The 17,941-nt window shown below is 43.0% G+C and overlaps 1 protein-coding gene across 3 annotated transcripts in view; it reads left to right on the top strand.

Annotated features, from left to right (window-relative positions):
• The window catches only part of pidd1 (p53-induced death domain protein 1), an 87,671-nt gene that overhangs the window by 15,641 nt on the left and 54,089 nt on the right, over window positions 1-17,941 (top strand). For 2 of the 3 annotated variants that reach the window (XM_041196494.1, XM_041196493.1), the window contains exons 2-6: window positions 6,983-7,319; window positions 7,998-8,411; window positions 8,890-9,093; window positions 16,973-17,027; window positions 17,116-17,314. In XM_041196494.1, coding sequence (XP_041052428.1) covers window positions 7,076-7,319; window positions 7,998-8,411; window positions 8,890-9,093; window positions 16,973-17,027; window positions 17,116-17,314 — 1,116 coding nt within the window. In that variant the 5' untranslated portion in view covers window positions 6,983-7,075. Of the gene's footprint in view, window positions 1-5,577; window positions 5,686-6,982; window positions 7,320-7,997; window positions 8,412-8,889; window positions 9,094-16,972; window positions 17,028-17,115; window positions 17,315-17,941 lie in introns of those variants that run through there. The other variant, XM_041196495.1, reaches the window with a different exon arrangement.

Here is a 17,941-nt window from a genome sequence, read left to right as displayed (position 1 = left end):
CCTCCTTATCTGGTATGATTTAAAATTTTGTTCGTTAACACTCTTGTGAAGTGCTTTTGGCATTTTACCATGTTAAGTGAAAGTTGTTGTTCAGTGGTGAGAAATGTTACAGAGGTTAATGTAAGTGATTGTCAATGGTCATGGATTGAAGACAGGGTTTAAAGCTCAGCTTAGGGTTGAGCATGCAAAGATTGCAAATGCTCTAGCTGCACCTGAGAGTGGCTGGGGAGGGGAATGAAGTCTATAGCAAACGAGTGGTGACTGAAGATGGTGGCTTCGGATTTATGTTGAATGGAGAATGTTCTGATGAGTGCAAGATTTAATGTCGCCTAAGCAGCATGATAGCATCAAGGTAATGAGGGACTGAGAAAAGTAGAAATACAGCTGGATTTCATCAACATATGGTTGAAAGCTGAACTGCATAAAAGCATACTATTTACAAACTGCATGATTACTTTGAACTGTAGAATACAATTAAAAGTTTGTATTTTAAATGCTTCATTCATCAATGTGAATGATGTCAGTGCTGCAGAAAGTAACATCTTACATTTCAGATGTTCACTTTCAGCATCAGCATTGCCTGGCCTGGCCTTTACTCCATTGCCTCTGTGCTATCAGACAGCTTGTTTGTTGATATAGTTTCCTGCAACCTAACATTGGGAAGGTTGGAAGCACATTTTTCCAGCTTCTACCACAAACTCCATTCCCATACCACTAGACTCCATTTCCCTCCCCAGCCATTCTCAGTTGCACCAGACTCTGTGTCCATGTGAGCTAAGTTGTTGCCTCCTTATCCTCTTAACAAAGGCCACCTTCTTCCATCACAACAATAAAAGCTTGCATTTTCTTAATGCCTTTTAGGTCACAAAATAATGCTACCAGTAAAGACCAGTCAGCCTAACGATGGCACTGGGGAAACTTTCAGATAAGAATTCAGGACAAAATTAATTGACATTTGGGAAAATATGGGTTAAGAAATGAAAGTCAACACAGGATTGTTCAAGGAAAATTGTATTTGGCTAACTTGATTGAGTCATAGACGCATAGATGTTTACAGCACAGAAGGAGGCCATTCGGCCCATCATGTCTGCGCCGGTTAACTAAGACATGACTACACTAATCCCATTTTCCAGCGCTTGGCCCATAGCCCAAGTGAATATCTAAATACTTCTTAAACGTTATGAGAGCTTCTGACCCAACTACCCTTTCAGGCCGTGAATTCCAGACTCCCAGCACCCTCTGGTGAAAAACTTTCTCCTCAACTCCCCTCATAGTCTTGTACCTCTTACCTTAAATCTATGCCCCTTGGTTATTGACCCCTGTACTAATGGAAAAAATGCCTTCCCATCTACCCTATCTATGCCCCTCATAATCTTATACAGCTCTGTCAGGTCCCCTCTTAACCTTCGCTGCTCCGCTGCTCCAAGGGAAAAAACCCCAGCCTGTCCAATCTTTCCTCATAGCTCAGACCCTCCAGGCCAGGCAGCATCCTAGTAAATCTCCTCTGCACCCTCTCCAGTGTAATCACAACCTTCCTATAATATGGTGACCAGAACTGCACACAGTACTCCAGTTGTGGCCTAACTAGCGTTTTATATAGTTCCAGCATAACCTCCCTGCTCTTGTATTCTATGCCTCGGCTAATAAAGGCAAGCATCCCATATGCCTTTTTAACTACTTTATCCACCTGCCCTGCTACCTTCAGGGATCTGTGGATATGTACGCCAAAGTCCCTCTGATCTTCAGTACTTTTCAGGGTCCTACCATTAATAGTGTAATCCCTTGCCTTGTTAGCCCTCCCCAAGTGCATGACCTCTCACTTTTCCAGGCTGAATTCCATTTGCCACTGCTTTGCCTGCCTAACCAGTCCATTGATATCCTCCTGCAGTTTACGGCTATCCTTCTCACTATTTACCATGCCAGCAATTTTCGTGTCATCCCCGAACTTTTTGATCATACCCCCTACATTTAAGTCCAAATCATTTATGTACACCATAAACAGCAAGGGCCCCACACCAAGCCCTGCGGAATCCCACTGGAAATAGATTTATAGTCACAGAAACATCCCTCTACTGTCACCCTTTGCTTCCTGCCTCTCAGCCAGTTTTGGATCCAACGTACCACTTTGCCTTGGATCCCATGGGCTTTCTCTTTCCTGACCTGTCTACCATGAGGGACCTTAACAAAGCCTTGCTAAAGTCCATGTAGCTGACATCAAATGTATTGCCCTCCTCAACCTGGTTACCTGCTCAAAAGTTTGATCAAATTTGTCAAACACGACCTTCCCTTAACGAATCCATGCTGACTATCCCTGATTAATATGTATGTCTCCTAGTACAGATATATTCTATCCCTCAAAATTCTTTCTAGTAACTTCCCCACCACTGAGGTTAAATTGGCTGGCCTGTAATTTCCTGGCCTATCCCTTCCTCCTTTTTTTAACAATGGGACAACATTCGCAGTCCCCCAGTCCTCTGGCACCTCACCTGTGGCCAGAGAGAATTTGAAAATTACTGCCAGGGCCCCTGATGTCTCTTCCCTTGCCTCCCTCAACCGCCTGGAATACATCTCAAACGGACCTGTGGATTTATCCCCTTTTAAGGCCACTAAACCCTCTAGTACTTCCTCTCCCTCCAAGTTAATTTCCTTTCGTATTTCAGTCCTCCCCCCGATATCTATACTTGCGTCGTCCTTTTTCCATTGTGAAGACATGCACAAAATATTCATTGAGGACTGTGCCCATGTCTTTCAAGTCTACAAACAGATTACCCCTATGGTAAAAACAGAATTACCTGGAAAAACTCAGCAGGTCTGGCAGCATCGGCAGAGAAGAAAAGAGTTGACGTTTCGAGTCCTCATGACCCTTCAACAGAACTGATGCTGCCAGATCTGCTGAGTTTTTCCAGGTAATTCTGTTTTTGTTTTGGATTTCCAGCATCCGCAGTTTTTTTGTTTTTACCCCTATGGTCCCTAATTGGCCCTACTTTTTCCCTTCTTATTCTCTTGCTCTTGATATATTTGGAAAAAAAAAACCGTTTGGGCTTTCCTTTATTCTACCACCAATGCTTTCTCATGCACTCTCTTAGTTTTCCCAATTTCCTTTTTAAGTTGTCCGTTCCCCCCCCCCCCTCCCCCCACCAACTTTTTATACTCCTCTAGGGACTCTGCAGTGTTGAGCCCTCAATATCTGCCATAAGCTTCTCTTTTTTTCTTAATTCTAACCTTTATGTCCCTTGACATCCAGGGTTCTCTGGACTCAGTGCTCCCCTTTATCTTTACGGAAACATATTTGCCCTGTACTCTCACTATTTCCTCCTTGAATGCCTCCCTCTGCTCTGACACCGTTTTATCTGCAAGTAAAGTTCCTTTAAGTATTGGAGAAGGTTGATGAGGATAGTATCATTGATATTGTGTATTGTTATGAACCCCAGCTGAGGTTACCACTGGACGAGCCTGATTTCAGGGTGGAACCCAGCTTGATAGACCCTAACTTTTATTTGTTTGTTTAGATAGGTGGAGAGAGGCTACTGAACAGTCACACTGGAGTCAGCTAATTAACTTTTAACAAAAGCATAAAACATTTATTAAACAAGAAAAGATGAACTATATTACAATACTCCTTCACCCACAACTGTACCTTTACAGATATATACAGATTTGTATGGATAACAGAAACTACAAAAGCTATCTTATACTCTAATGTTCATAGTAAGCACAGTCCATGTAAACCAATTGGCACCCTGTGGTCAGACACACACACTCTGAGACCAAATGACAGACGCCATACCAGACAGATGCTATGGATCTCTCCTCAATTCCCCACCGCCCCCCACCCCCCAGACACTTGTTACACCATGAGCCAACCAGCCCCACTGAATTCCATCTTTCACACGTGGGTTTCCAATCTCCACTTTCCAAAAACTTGCCTTGGAATCTTCTTCCAAACTGACACTCTCTCTTAGACACCTTCTGCAAGGGAACACCTCCAGGGTTTCAAACTCTCCTTTCGATGTTCCTCTCTCCTGGTTCACCACATGCATTCAAGATTTCTTGTACGCATTCTCTCTCACTGACTCAGCTGTCACCAGTACACCACTGCTTCACATGCCTGTAACAAAGAGTTACAGACCTTCAGTTGCCTCTTTGAACCTTCGGACTTCTCACAAGCCTTTATATCACTTTGACTCTGCTTTCTGCAGCTTGGGGCTTTAAGCTTGGAGTCTTTCTCTGCCCATCACTCTTTGCTAAACAGGACCTTTTCCAGGTTCCTGTCCTTGCTTTGACTAGAAGGTCTGCTTGGAACTTTCTCTTGTTCCACTCCGCTGGATTCTTGGGAACTTTCTTCTTTAGCTTGGGAAGGCCTTTCTGCCCCCTTTGTCCCAGTCTTTCCCTGGCAACTACTTTCAACCAACTTTTGCTTGGAACTGGCTATCTGAGCCTTCTAGGCTGCTTCTGCCTGGCAGCTTTCTTCAAAACTAAACTTAAAAACTGCTGTTTCTAGTTTCTTGTGTGTGTGTCTGTGGGAGGGACCTGCCTCTCTGGACCCCTGTTGCTAGGCAATAGCCCAATTTTTCTACTGTTGTGTTTGCTTAACTTCTCTTACAGCCATAAACTTCCATTAGGAATGCAGGCACCTTTTAAAGTGAAACTAAAACACAAACTGACCTTTTCTTAATACACAAATACAGAAATACAAATCAAACTCAAACATTAAAGCTAAAACTCATTCCTAACACCAGCAAATACCAATATAACTTACTTAAACTATCTCTATTATCTGACAGATTATGGACTTCAAAAAAGCATTTGAAAAAGCAGCACATAATTGACCTGTTAGCAAATTTGAAATCTGTGGGATTAAAGGGGCAAGGGCAGCATAGCTACAAAATTGGTTAAAGGACAGAAAGCAGAGAGTAGTAGTGAATACCTGTTTTTCAGACTGGAGAGAAGTATACGGTGGTGTCCCTCAGGGTCTCTGTTAGGATCACTGATCTTTTTGATGTATATATTAATGACTTGGACTTGGGTATACAGAACATAATTTCCAAGTTTGCAGATGGCACGGAACTCAGAAATGTAATGAACAATGATGAGGATAGTAGGATAGCCTCAAAAGGATGTAAACAAACCGGTGAAATGGGCAGGCACGTAGCAGATGAGGTTTAATGCAGAGAAATGTGAAGTGGTTGATTTTGGTCGGATGATTTAGGAGTGAGAATATAAACTAAATGGTTACACAAAATCATAACAAGTTCATGGAAATTCTAACCACTGATTTTAGGCCTGGAGTAGCTCTCTTTAGAGCAGTGAAGATTAAAGGGAGATTTGAAAGAGATATCCAAAGTCATGAAGGGTTTTAATTCAGTAAATAGGGGAAATTATTTTGAGTGGCAGAACGGGCAGTCACCAAAGGACACAGATTTAAGGTGGTTGGAAAAGAACCAGAGGCAATATGAAGAAATGTTTATTTCATGCAGCAAGTTGTTGTGATCTGTAAGGTACTGCCTAGAAGGCCGGTGAAAGGATATTCAATCATAACTTTCAAAAAGGAACTAAATAAATACTTGAAGGGGGAAGAAAATTCACAGGATGATCAGGGCTGTGGGACAAAATGGAGTAACTGGGGGAACAGGAGATGAGTCTCATGGACAAGATGAGCTTGAAGAGAACATGACGTAAGATGAGGTAAAACCTACCTCTTTGACTGTGCTTTTGTTCACCTGTCTCAAATCGCTTTATGTGGCTTGCTTCAGATTTTTTTGATGATGCTCCTGTGAAGCACCTTGGGATGTTTTACCACCTTAAAGGAACCATATAAATGTAAGTTGCTGTTGTGATAGATTGCTAATTTTGCTGAATTACGACTATTTAGCATTTGTTGATTTATCTGACAAGGAGCTGGATTGATAGTTACCAAATTCATTTCACACGGGACTCTTACAGTTGGAGGATAGAAAAGACTTTTATGCTATTAGCTGGCAGCCTTAGCTCACTCACATTACTTTCACTTCTGAGCCAGAATGCTCACTCCAGAGACATGAGCACATAATCTTGGCTGACACATGTGTGCAATACCAAGTGAGTGCTGAGTGCCACAGGTGCCAAGTTTCAGATGGTCCCCTAGGGTGGGCAGAATAGATCCATGACACAAGTCAGCACCTTTCAACAGCACCTTCTCTACCATCTAGAAGGACAAGGGCAGCAGATGCATGAGAACATGATCACGTGCAAGTTGCCCTCTAAGCAACACACCATCCTAACTTAGAAATATATCACCATTCCTTCACTGTCACTGGGTCAAAATCTTGGAACTCTTCCTAACAGCACTTTGGGTGTACCTACACCACATGGACTTCAAGAAGGCAGCTCGCAATCACTTTCTTGAGGGCAACTAGGGGTGGGCAATAAATGTTGGACTAACCAGCAACATCTACACTCCCCCCGCCCCCCGAAAGAATAAAAAAGTCAGTTAAGACTCGGCAGGTCTCCCTGGTGTCCTGGCCAGTACCTCTCCCTTAGGTTACAACTGAAACAGATGACCTGGTCATTTACTTAATTGTTGCATGGGATCTTGGACTGTGCAACTTGGCTGCACATTTCCCATATTACAACAATAGCTACTGTACATTTCAAATGTACTTTATTGGCTGTAAAGCAATTTGGGACATCCTGAGGTTATGAAAGATGATGTATAAATGTACATCTCTCTTTGTCATCGCGCGCATACACTTTGTGTACATAATCAGGTGAGGACAAGATTGAGCCAGACTGTTACTTTTCTGATTGAATAACCTGTCCATGTCTCCCCATGGGCAAGTCGCGGGATTGCTATAGACTGTGCCCCAGAATGAGTCAGTCCCTTCAAATGAGATGGGGAACAAAGTGGAATACATTTATAATATAGTTTATTTTGCCCTAACTTGATGTACAATCCAAATGTTAATTTATGGCTGTCTCATTTTGCCAATCTGTTATGTTGCAGCCTATTCTCGAGGGAGATTTGTTGTGAACAAACGTCTAATGTCTGACCGACTTGTTGGAACATGCATCTCACACAGCTGAGCAATGGTAAAAGATGGCCCAATTGCTGCTTGGGGAAGCAGCCACCGTCGGCACTGCCGATGTGTACTTAGTAGACAACAGACTGAATTTAGACGTGTTTCCAAATAGCACCAGCCATTTTTCTGTACTTTACAAAACACGCAGAGAGGAGGTGCAACAGATTGAGTTTCTACGACTAAACTGCAATGAGGAGCAAATTGGTTCATCACTCGCCATCATCCCTGAACTAAGAAGGCTGAAATCACTTGTACTTAAAGGTAATGGGAGCCATTACAAATACATTGCTATCACTTGTGCCTCTCTTTTAGTTTCTTTTACATATAAGTAATTATTTTTAATTTTTTGAAGTGATACCTAATATGATTTTCTTTGAGTAAATTAGTTTCTGCTGGAGTAATTCTCTAATTTCCTGTAATTCCTGGTACCTCAAATCTTTTCCACAGCTGAGTACCATGTGAAATGAAGCAATCAGTGACTAGGATTGCACTGAGCCTTTCCTAAGCTTAACTTACTTTTTTGTTTCTGCAAGGTATCACTATTCGGGCTGAGGCTACATTTCGATGAGTAATAAATATTTCAGAACTTATTAGAAAAATTTGGACTTTGAAATATTCTTTACATTATCCAGAGCTGCTGACGTGTTTGTGGTGACAATGTAACCTCTTGATTTCCTTTCACATATGATAGAATTACTTGGACTGATATCTTACAATTCCAAAAGTTGGGAGGGAGGAAGTGCTGTGTACACAGGGAGATAAATATCTTAGAAAACCTCTTGTAACCCTTTGGCTTTATAGCTACAGTCATCAAGATAGCTGTCATTGTTCTATATCTGAATATGCCAATCTTATCCAAAAATACCTGAGTGTATTCCTGGATGCTGAGACACTGCACTGTGCCTGCTCTAATGGCACTTATTAAATTTAATTCACTAGGTGGTCATCTCAAGGATGAATATGGTGTGTGCCAGCGTGGTCTGGTGGCAACTTTGCCTATGGAGTTCAAACATCTCCAGCACTTGACCCATTTGGATGTGAGCTTCAACAGCTTTACTTCTTTACCTGAATGTGTGACCGAGTTGAAGGAGCTAACCGTGCTTCAGCTGTGCCATAACCAACTAGCTGCACTGCCCGAAAGCATTGGCAAGCTGGTAAAACTGACCGATCTTTTACTGATGAAAAACCAGCTGAGAGAGTTACCTGGAAGCATCGGTGAACTTGCAGCACTTCAGACAGCAGATATATCTGAAAATGAACTGGAACGGCTCCCTGACGAGATAGGAAACCTCTCCAGTTGTACACAGTTAGACCTTTCGGGCAATAGACTAACAACTGTACCATCATCACTTGGTGAGTTTAATTTAAGTTTAATTGCAAAACAATTCCAATTACTAGAATAGTGACATACCTTGATGTAAGATTATACATCATTAACGTAAGATTATACATTGCGCTGATATTCGTGAACTATTAAGTGGTAATAACATTTCAAATGTTTGATTTTTATTTCACCTATCTCACAGTGTAATATCCAAACTCTTTTAGTGTGTTTGACTATATGTCCATGCTACAGCATGTTTAATGTTTACAGCTCCAATAAGGTTTATCTGTCTATATTTATAATTAATAAATTGGTTGCAACCTTGTACTGTTGATAATCTTCACTAGTCTTGCAATTTTCCAGAGTTTTGTATATATGTTTTAATTTTTAATCTATTGGTATAGTAATATGATGTGATTTTAGATGCTGTTATTGTAAGAGATCTAATAACAATGCATTTTAAACTAAAGTTATAAATGACACAAAGCTTTATGTCCCTGCACACAGCAAACCTGACGTCTCTTAGGGAATTGCATCTCCACAGCAATCATCTTGTAACTATCCCAGCATCCCTTGCTCGCCTTCCCAGCTTGTCTAGACTTGACCTGCAGAATAACAGCCTGCGTTCCGTCCCTCCAGAGATCCAGAATTTCCCCTTTGTGCATTTGAAGGGCAATCCGATAGGGCGGCCAGAGAGCCCTAAAGAACAAGGTATTGAATTGGTAATTTGTGTTTCACTTCACTGGCTGTAACTTTGCATCTTTATGGAAATTTGTTATGTATTCATGTATTTCCCAAAGAAAATCCATAATGTCTCTTTTGGTTCACTGAATATTGTAAGCCGTGAAATGTGCTGCATATTTTTCCAATTCTACTTGTAAATTTCAAAGAAATTATGTATACAGGCGTTGTTAATTGGTCATGTGGTACCTCATCCCAGTGATCCATCTTCATGCTTTGAGCTGAAGTAATTAACAGTTTGATAATGGGAGGAGGAAGATGCTAGTTTTACACCTCCAGCAGCTGGGTATGGATCAGGAGTGGAAACTTTGGATTTTTGGTATAATTTGCCCCTTTTCCCAAGCCGGAGAACATGGAGACAGAATCATAGAATAGTTTACAGCACAGAAAGAGGTTATTCAGCCCATCTTATCTGTGCTGGCTCACTGCAACAGCTTCTCAACTAGTCCCATTTCCCTCCCTTTTCTCCATAGATCCATAAGCTTTTTCTCTTCATGTAATTATCCAATTCTCTTTAGAAAGCCTTGATTGAACCTGCATCCGCACAACTGTGACAGTGTATTCTAGATCCTAACTACTCTGGTTCTGATGAAAAGTAAGACCTGAAACAGTAGCTATGTTTCTAAACGGTTGTTTGGTAGTAGAGAACTTGAGTATAACTGAAAAAAGACATATGTCGAAGCTTTTTATCTTGCATTCCTCAGGACATTATTAAGAATACCAATGTAAAGGGAATAATAATGTATACTTCATGAGAAGAGAGTGCTGATTGTTTGGCAAATGGACTCTGATTGGTAGAGGCATCAGTTATGCACCAGCATGTCCCTTCGGCCGAACGTAACAAGCAATAACTGTACCCAACCAGCCCATGCTTGCAAAACTCAAAACACAGTGTCCAATATTAGCTGTGATTACGTGATTGGACAACCCTTGCTAAACAACCCTGAGTAAGAATTATGCTGATAACCAATTTAAGATTATCAGATAGACTTGCAATGTGGCACACTTATGTGTGTTAGAAGCTACACATATTAATACACAGAGCCCATTTCTTTGCAGACAGAAAGAACATGTACACTCAGTGCACTTTCAACTGAACAAAATGGGCGACAGCCATTCTCTGGTTTATTCCCCAGGCCAATGGCTTGACCAGTCAGGGTCAACCTGCCTGGTTTGAATTTAAACAAAGCTTGGTAGTTAACTGTCAGCCATCAGTTAACTGGTGCATTCTCCATGGAAAGACCTCTACAAATCAGAACCCACTTGCCAAGCACTCAGCACTCTGTTCTCATGAAGTATAAATGGTGGTTCTCTTTACATTTCGTATTCTTACAAATGTCTTGATGAGTGCAAGACAAAAAGCTTCAACATGGTGACTTTTTTCAGCAACTGCATTTCTCTTCATAGATGCTGCATGACCTGAGTAGAGGAAGTGAGAGATCTTGGAGTGAATATCTGCAGACCCCTGAAGGTAGCAGGACAGGTTGATAAGGTGCATGAGAAGCCATATGAAATCCTTTCATTTATTAGCCGAGGCATAGAATATAAGAGCAGGGAAGTTATGCTAGAGCAAAACAAAACAATAGTTAGGCCACAACTTGAGTACTGTGTGCAGATCTGGTCATCTCATAACAGGATGTAATTGCATTAGATAGGATACAGAGGAGATTTACGAGGATATTGCCAGGATTGGAAAAATTACAGCTATGTGGAAAGATTAGATAGGCTGGAGTTGTTCTCTTTGGAACAGAGGATGCTGAGGGGAGATTTGATTGAGATGTACAAAATTGTGAGGCACTTGGATACAGTGGATAGGAAGGGCCACTTTAGCAGAGAGACCAGTGACTCGGGGGCATAGGTTTAATGTGATTGGTAGAAAGATTAGAGGGGAGATGAGGAAAATATTTTCACCCAGAGGGTTGTGTGGGTCTGGAACTCACTGCCTGAAAGGGTAGTAGAGGCAGAAACACTCAACTTATTTAAAAGGTGTCTGTATATACACCTCAGGAGTCGTAACACCAGGGCTACAAACCAAATGCTGGAGAGTAGGATTAGGCTGGGCGGCTTGCTTTTCACCCAGTGTAGACATGATGGGCTAAGTGGCCTCTTCCTGTGCCATAAAGTTTCTATGATTCTATGACCTGCTGAGCATTTCCAGCATTTTTTATTTTTATTTAGGATTTCCAGCATCTGCAGTATTTTGATTATGTTTGAAGGACTGGACCTGGGTTTTTGCTGACCATTATATTCACGAGCTACTGGAAGTTCTTTTGTACTTATTTTTAGAAATACAAAAGCATTGCAAAGAATATTGACTCTCAGGGAGGATTCCCTTGCTCCTCCACCTCCACTCCTGCCATGATCTTACCCTCCACACAGCTGTGGGGTCTGCTGCATTCAGGCTACAGCCAATGACACTTTTACCCATCCTTTAGAAAATGAATGGGAATAGTCCAGTGAAACTTAAACATCTGATTTTTTTTCTCCTTCCCCACAACTTCACACACTCAAGAGAAGCGTCTGATTCTGCTTGATCCATGCCCATGTATGATAATATGATTGACAACTGAGTGAAGGGCAGTGGATTGACCCTCCCATTGGCATAGCATCTCTCAGCATTATGATTCATTTTTAGCACCTTTTTATTCTCTATTTCTCTTCTATCCCTGCAGTCACTGACTCACATTGAGATGCAGACATAGCACTGCCTTCCCCAAGTAGTTAGCTGAGTTGGTGAATCTCAACAGACCATGGCGGGACATTACAGCCAAGCCAGATCCTGTTCTTCCCTGACAGCTGTACCTGTTCTTTCTAACAAACTGACAAGAGAGTTCTTTGAATTACCATTCTCAGGGTTACTGACAAATATCAGTGTAATTCACACAGGTGTACTGTTGACCCTGGGACCAGTGTGGTCAATATGCCTCAATTCCACACTGGGGGATGCATTTACCAACCAAGCCGCTGGGATGCCCCTTGCAGCTCTTGTACCGATGTTTATATTCATTCATTTTCCTCCATGTATAGTTGCCTATTTAATAGTCATACTGTGCAAATGTTTCTAATTTCTTTGTATTTTGTACTGGGTGGGTGACCAGACACTTTTGTGTCCTGAGAAACAGCACTCTTGAAGCAGCACTGCTTTTTAATTAGTGTTGCAATGACCTGCTCGTTATAGTGGTTTTCTTGATGTTGTACAAAAATAAATTATAATGATAAACTTGATGTGTAGATTATTGGAAAGAATAATTGCATGGTTTCTTAGGAGCTCAATCAATGATTGTAAGTAAAGTAAAAACAGAATTACCCGGAAAAAATCAGCAGGTCTGGCAGCATCGGCGGAGAAGAAAAGAGTTGACGTTTCGAGTCCTCATGACCCTTCAACAGAACTGAGTGAATCTTAGGAAAGGGGTGAAATATAAGCTGGTTTAAGGTGGGGGGGTGGGGGGAGGAGGAGAGAAGTGGAGGGGGGGTGGTGTGGTTGTAGGGACAAGCAAGCAGTGATAGGAGCAGATAATCATAAGATGTCACAGACAAAAGAAAAGAACACAGGTGTTGAAAGTAGTGATATTATCTAAACGAATGTGCTACTTAAGAATGGATGATAGGGCACTCAAGGTACAGCTCTAGTGGCGGTGGGGTGGAAAGGCTAACAGGGCATAAAAGATTTAAAAATAATGGAAATAGGTGGGAAAAGAAAAATCTATATAAATTATTGAAAAAAACAAAAGGAAGGGGGAAGAAACAGAAAGGGGGTGGGGATGGAGGAGGGAGTTCAAGATCTAAAGTTGTTGAATTCAATATTCAGTCCGGAAGGCTGTAAAGTGCCTAGTCGGAAGATGAGGTGCTGTTCCTCCAGTTTGCGTTGGGCTTCACTGGAACAATGCAGCAAGCCAAGGACAGACATGTGGGCAAGAGAGCAGGGTGGAGTGTTAAAATGGCAAGCGACAGGGAGGTTTGGGTCATTCTCGCGGACAGACCGCAGGTGTTCTGCAAAGCGGTCGCCCAGTTTACGTTTGGTCTCCAATGTAGAGGAGACCACATTGGGAGCAACGAATGCAGTAGACTAAGTTGGGGGAAATGCAAGTGAAATGCTGTTTCACTTGAAAGGAGTGTTTGGGCCCTTGGACGGTGAGGAGAGAGAAAGTGAAGGGGCAGGTGTTGCATCTTTTGCGTGGGCATGGGGAGGTGCCATAGGTGGGGGTTGAGGAGTAGGGGGTGATGGAGGAGTGGATCAGGATGTCCTGGAGGGAATGATCCCTACGGAATGCCGCCAGGGGGGTTGAAGGGAAGATGTGTTTGGTGGTGGCATCATGCTGGAGTTGGCGGAAATGGCGGAGGATGATCCTTTGAATGCGGAGGCCGGTGGGGTGATAAGTGAGGACAAGGGGGACCCTATCATGTTTCTGGGAGGGAGGAGAAGGCATGAGGGTGGATGCGCAGGAGATGGGCCGGACACGGTTGAAGGCCCTGTCCACGACTGTGGTTGGAAAACCTCGGTTAAGGAAGAAGGAGGACATGTCAGAGGAACTGTTTTTAAAGGTAGCATCATCAGAACAGATGCAACGGAGGCGAAGGAACTGAGAGAATGGAATGGAGTCCTTACAGGAAGCTGGGTGTGAGGAGCTGTAGTCGAGGTAGCTGTTGGAGTCGGTAGGCTTTTAATGGATATTGGTGGACAGTCTATCACCAGAGATTGAGACAGAGAGGTCAAGGAAGGGAAGGGAAGTGTCAGAGATGGACCATGTGAAAATGATGGAGGGGTGGAGATTGGAAGCAAAATTAATAAATTTTTCCAAGTCCCGACGAGAGCATGAAGCAGCACCGAAGTAATCATCGATGTACCGGAGAAAGAGTTGTGGAAGGGGGCCGGAGTAGGACTGGAACAAGGAATGTTCCACATACCCCATAAAGAGACAGGCATAGCTGGGGCCCATGCAGGTACCCATAGCCACACCACTGAACATCAAGCCATTGTTTCCAGAACTGTCACTGACCTCATCTCCTCTGGAGATCTTCCTCCCACAGCTTCCAACCTGATAGTCGCCCAACCTCGGACTGCCCGCTTCTACCTCCTACCCAAAATCCACAAACAGAACTGTCCCGGTAGACCGATCGTGTCAGCTTGCTCCTGCCCCACGGAACTCATTTCTCGTTATCTTGAATCCCTTCTCTCTCCCCTTGTCCAGTCCCTTCCCACCTACGTCCGTGATTCCTCTGACACCTTATGTCACATCAACAATTTCCAGTTCCCTGGCCCCAACCGCTTCCTCGTCACCATGGACGTCCAATCCCTCTACACCTCCATCCCCCACCGGGATGGTCTGAGGGCCCTTAGCTTCTTCCTTGAACAGAGGCCTGAACAATCCCCATCCACCACTACTCTCCTCCGTCTGGCTGAACTTGTTCTCACACTGAACAATTTCTCCTTCAACTCCTCTCACTTCCTCCAAATAAAAGGTGTGGCTATGGGTACCCGCATGGGCCCCAGCTATGCCTGTCTCTTTATGGTGTATGTGGAACATTCCTTGTTCCAGTCCTACTCCGGCCCCCTTCCACAACTCTTTCTCCGGTACATCGATGATTACTTCGGTGCTGCTTCATGCTCTTGTCGGGACTTGGAAAAATTTATTAATTTTGCTTCCAATCTCCACCACTCCATCATTTTCACATGGTCCATCTCTGACACTTCCCTTCCCTTCCTTGACCTCTCTGTCTCAATCTCTGGTGAAAGACTGTCCACCAATATCCATTACACGTTTACCGACTCCCACAGCTACCTCGACTACAGCTCCTCACACCCAGCTTCCTGTAAGGACTCCATTCCATTCTCTCAGTTCCTTCGCCTCCATCACATCTGTTCTGATGATGCTACCTTCATAAACAGTTCCTCTGACATGTCCTCCTTCTTCCTTAACCGAAGTTTTCCACCCACGGTCGTTGACAGGGCCCTCAACCGTGTCTGGCCCATCTCCCGCGCATCCACCCTCACGCCTTCTCCTCCCTCCCAGAAACATGATAGGGTCCCCCTTTTCCTCACTTATCCCCCCACCAGCCTCCACATTCAAAGGATCATCCTCCGCCATTTCTGCCAACTCCAGCATGATGCCACCGCCAAAAGATGCCATATCTTCCCTTCAGCCCCCCTGGCGGCATTCCGTAGGGGTCGTACCCTCCGGGACACCCTGGTCCACTCCTCCATCACCCCCTACTCCTCAGCCCCCACCTATGGCACCTCCCCATGCCCACGCAAAAGATGCAACACCTGCCCCTTCACTTCCTCTCTCCTCACCGTCCAAGGGCCCAAACACTCCTTTCAAGTGAAGCAGCATTTCACTTGCATTTCCCCAAACTTAGGCTACTGTATTCGTTGCTGCCAATGAGGTCTCCTCTACATTGGAGAGACCAAACATAAACTGGCGACCGCTTTGCAGAGCACCTGTGGTCTGTCCGCAAGAATGACCCAAACCTCCCTGTCGCTTGCCATTTTAACACTCCACCCTGCTCTCTTGCCCACATGTCTGTCCTTGGCTTGCTGCATTGTTCCAGTGAAGCCCAATGCAAACTGGAGGAACAGCACCTCCTCTTCCAACTAGGCACTTTACAGCCTTCCAGACTGAATATTGAATTCAACAACTTTAGATCTTGAACTCCCTCCTCCATCCCCACCCCCTTTCTGTTTCTTCCCCCTTCCTTTTGTTTTTTTCAATAATTTATATAGATTTTTCTTTTCCCACCTATTTCCATTATTTTTAAATCTTTTATGCCCTGTTAGCCTTTCCACCCCACCGTCACTAGAGCTGTACCTTGAGTGTCCTGCCATCCATTCTTTTCTTCTCTGCCGATGCTGCCAGACCTGCTGAGTTTTTCCAGGTAATTCTGTTTTTGTTTTGGATTTCCAGCATCCGCAGTTTTTTGTTTTTATCTCATTGTAAGTAAAGTGTTTATTTAATGAGTGTAGGTATCATAACTTCATTTTTTTTAAAATTGTCACTAAATTTCGAGGGCTGGGAATAATGGTGGTGTTGCTATCTGCAGCCCTAAATTTCCCACTGTTGTCAGCTTTTCAGTACTGAATTCAACACACCACTAGAGGGTGACGTATACCATTTGTGCTGTTAGGAGGTGGATCTCACATTGTGTACTGTGCTATAGAGGCTTTCTCAGTGAATGAAAAACCAAGGGTATTTTTCAGCGTTCACAGTGGCAAAACCCCTTCCTGTGACATTTTTGTATGGGCCCACGACAGTCGGATCTGATTAAGTCAGCAATAGTGGGAAAAGAGTGCTACCTCCTGGAAAATCTATAAATTAGATTTCCTGTGCAACTTACCATTGGAAGAATTGTGTTACCAGCCTTCTTAATATAGTGTTATTATGCATAGTGGAGATGATAGAAGATTTTAATAAAATAAACTAATTGAAAGTACTGAGTGAATGTCGGGGTTACCGGTAGATGTCCAATTTTAAGGTTTACGTCATTGACAGGTTGGGTAAATATTGATCTTGTGTTTTTTGACATTATCTTAACCCATTATTGGATTAATTCATCTAATGTTTCTGCACACAAGCCATAATGAAAGAATACAACACAAAGGGACCCCATGTTAAGTGAAGGGAAGAGAAGCATTTTTAATATCAGTTTTCACTGCTGTGATTGCCCTGTACATGTCACTCATGGTTTTATTGCTTGTGGGCTTATGGGGCCATTCGTGCCAAAGAAATGGGAAATTATATTCCCAAAGCAATAAATTGGCAGTTGCTTGAAATTACTTGAAAAAAAATTGTACAAAGGAGGTGATTAAGTTCCACAACAGTTGATATTCAATTTCTTTCCTCATTTCATACAGACTGCACCAAACCCAAAGAAATCCTGGTCCAATACCTTGCATCCGACGCAGACAGGTACACACAGCTGGTGTTTGATTAAATCAGACATTTCCAGTCGTTTGTGGTTATATGATTAAATCTATGTGTTAATGAAATCTTCCAGCTTCACTGTGACCGCTGAAGGCTGCAATATTGTGTTGCCCTGCGGGATTGAAATCCACTTCCCACCTGAAGCGGTTTCCTTGGCGGTGATTACATGTAGTGTCACCTCCCCTGACCCACAGCAGGTGAAACTAAGGCATCATGACTTCCTACTGAGCCGGGTCCTGGAACTTCTACCTCATGGCATACAGTTTGAAAAGGTACATTTGATCTAAATTACTGGATGTTGCTTAGCATTGCTTATAGTAATTTGGTGGATACATTGTTACCAGGGCAGAAGCATGATTGTACATTATTCTGATGCTGCGTTGGATTCACCCCCTTGAGGCTACGAAGTCCAGTTGCTGTTAAATAAATATAGTCACGTGATTTAGAGTTTAACTGTTGTAGTGAGGAGTATTTGCAGATTGAAAGACATTTGTGAATTTCAGGCTCCAGGTTTGAAGCTTGGCACCATTTCTCTCTTCAGACTGATTTGTACCTGAAAAAGGATGACACTTTAAAGTGTGATGGACACGTGTTAGGGCAAGAGTATTGCACTTATACCAGAAGGCCTTCTGTGACATTGCTCCAAGTGAAGATATGCTATTTTTAATAATTCTCTCTCTGCTTCTTTCCAAGCTCCATCCCTCTATCTTTGACTTCTATCCTTTCTCTCTGATTTTTCACTGTATATTTCTCCTTAGGAAGCATATCCTTAATTAGGACATTGGTCTTTGTTAATGGTTATATTCTGCTGTTGCTGATTATGAGGTGACAATGGAGGAATGATTGTGGAGATAGCTTCTGATTTCTTTGGTATCATTTTAACTAAGTATGAGGAAGAT

Source organism: Carcharodon carcharias, chromosome 10, assembly GCF_017639515.1.
Source record: "Carcharodon carcharias isolate sCarCar2 chromosome 10, sCarCar2.pri, whole genome shotgun sequence".
NCBI classification, from domain to species: domain Eukaryota; kingdom Metazoa; phylum Chordata; class Chondrichthyes; order Lamniformes; family Lamnidae; genus Carcharodon; species Carcharodon carcharias.
This window is presented reverse-complemented; position numbering and strand designations above follow the sequence as displayed.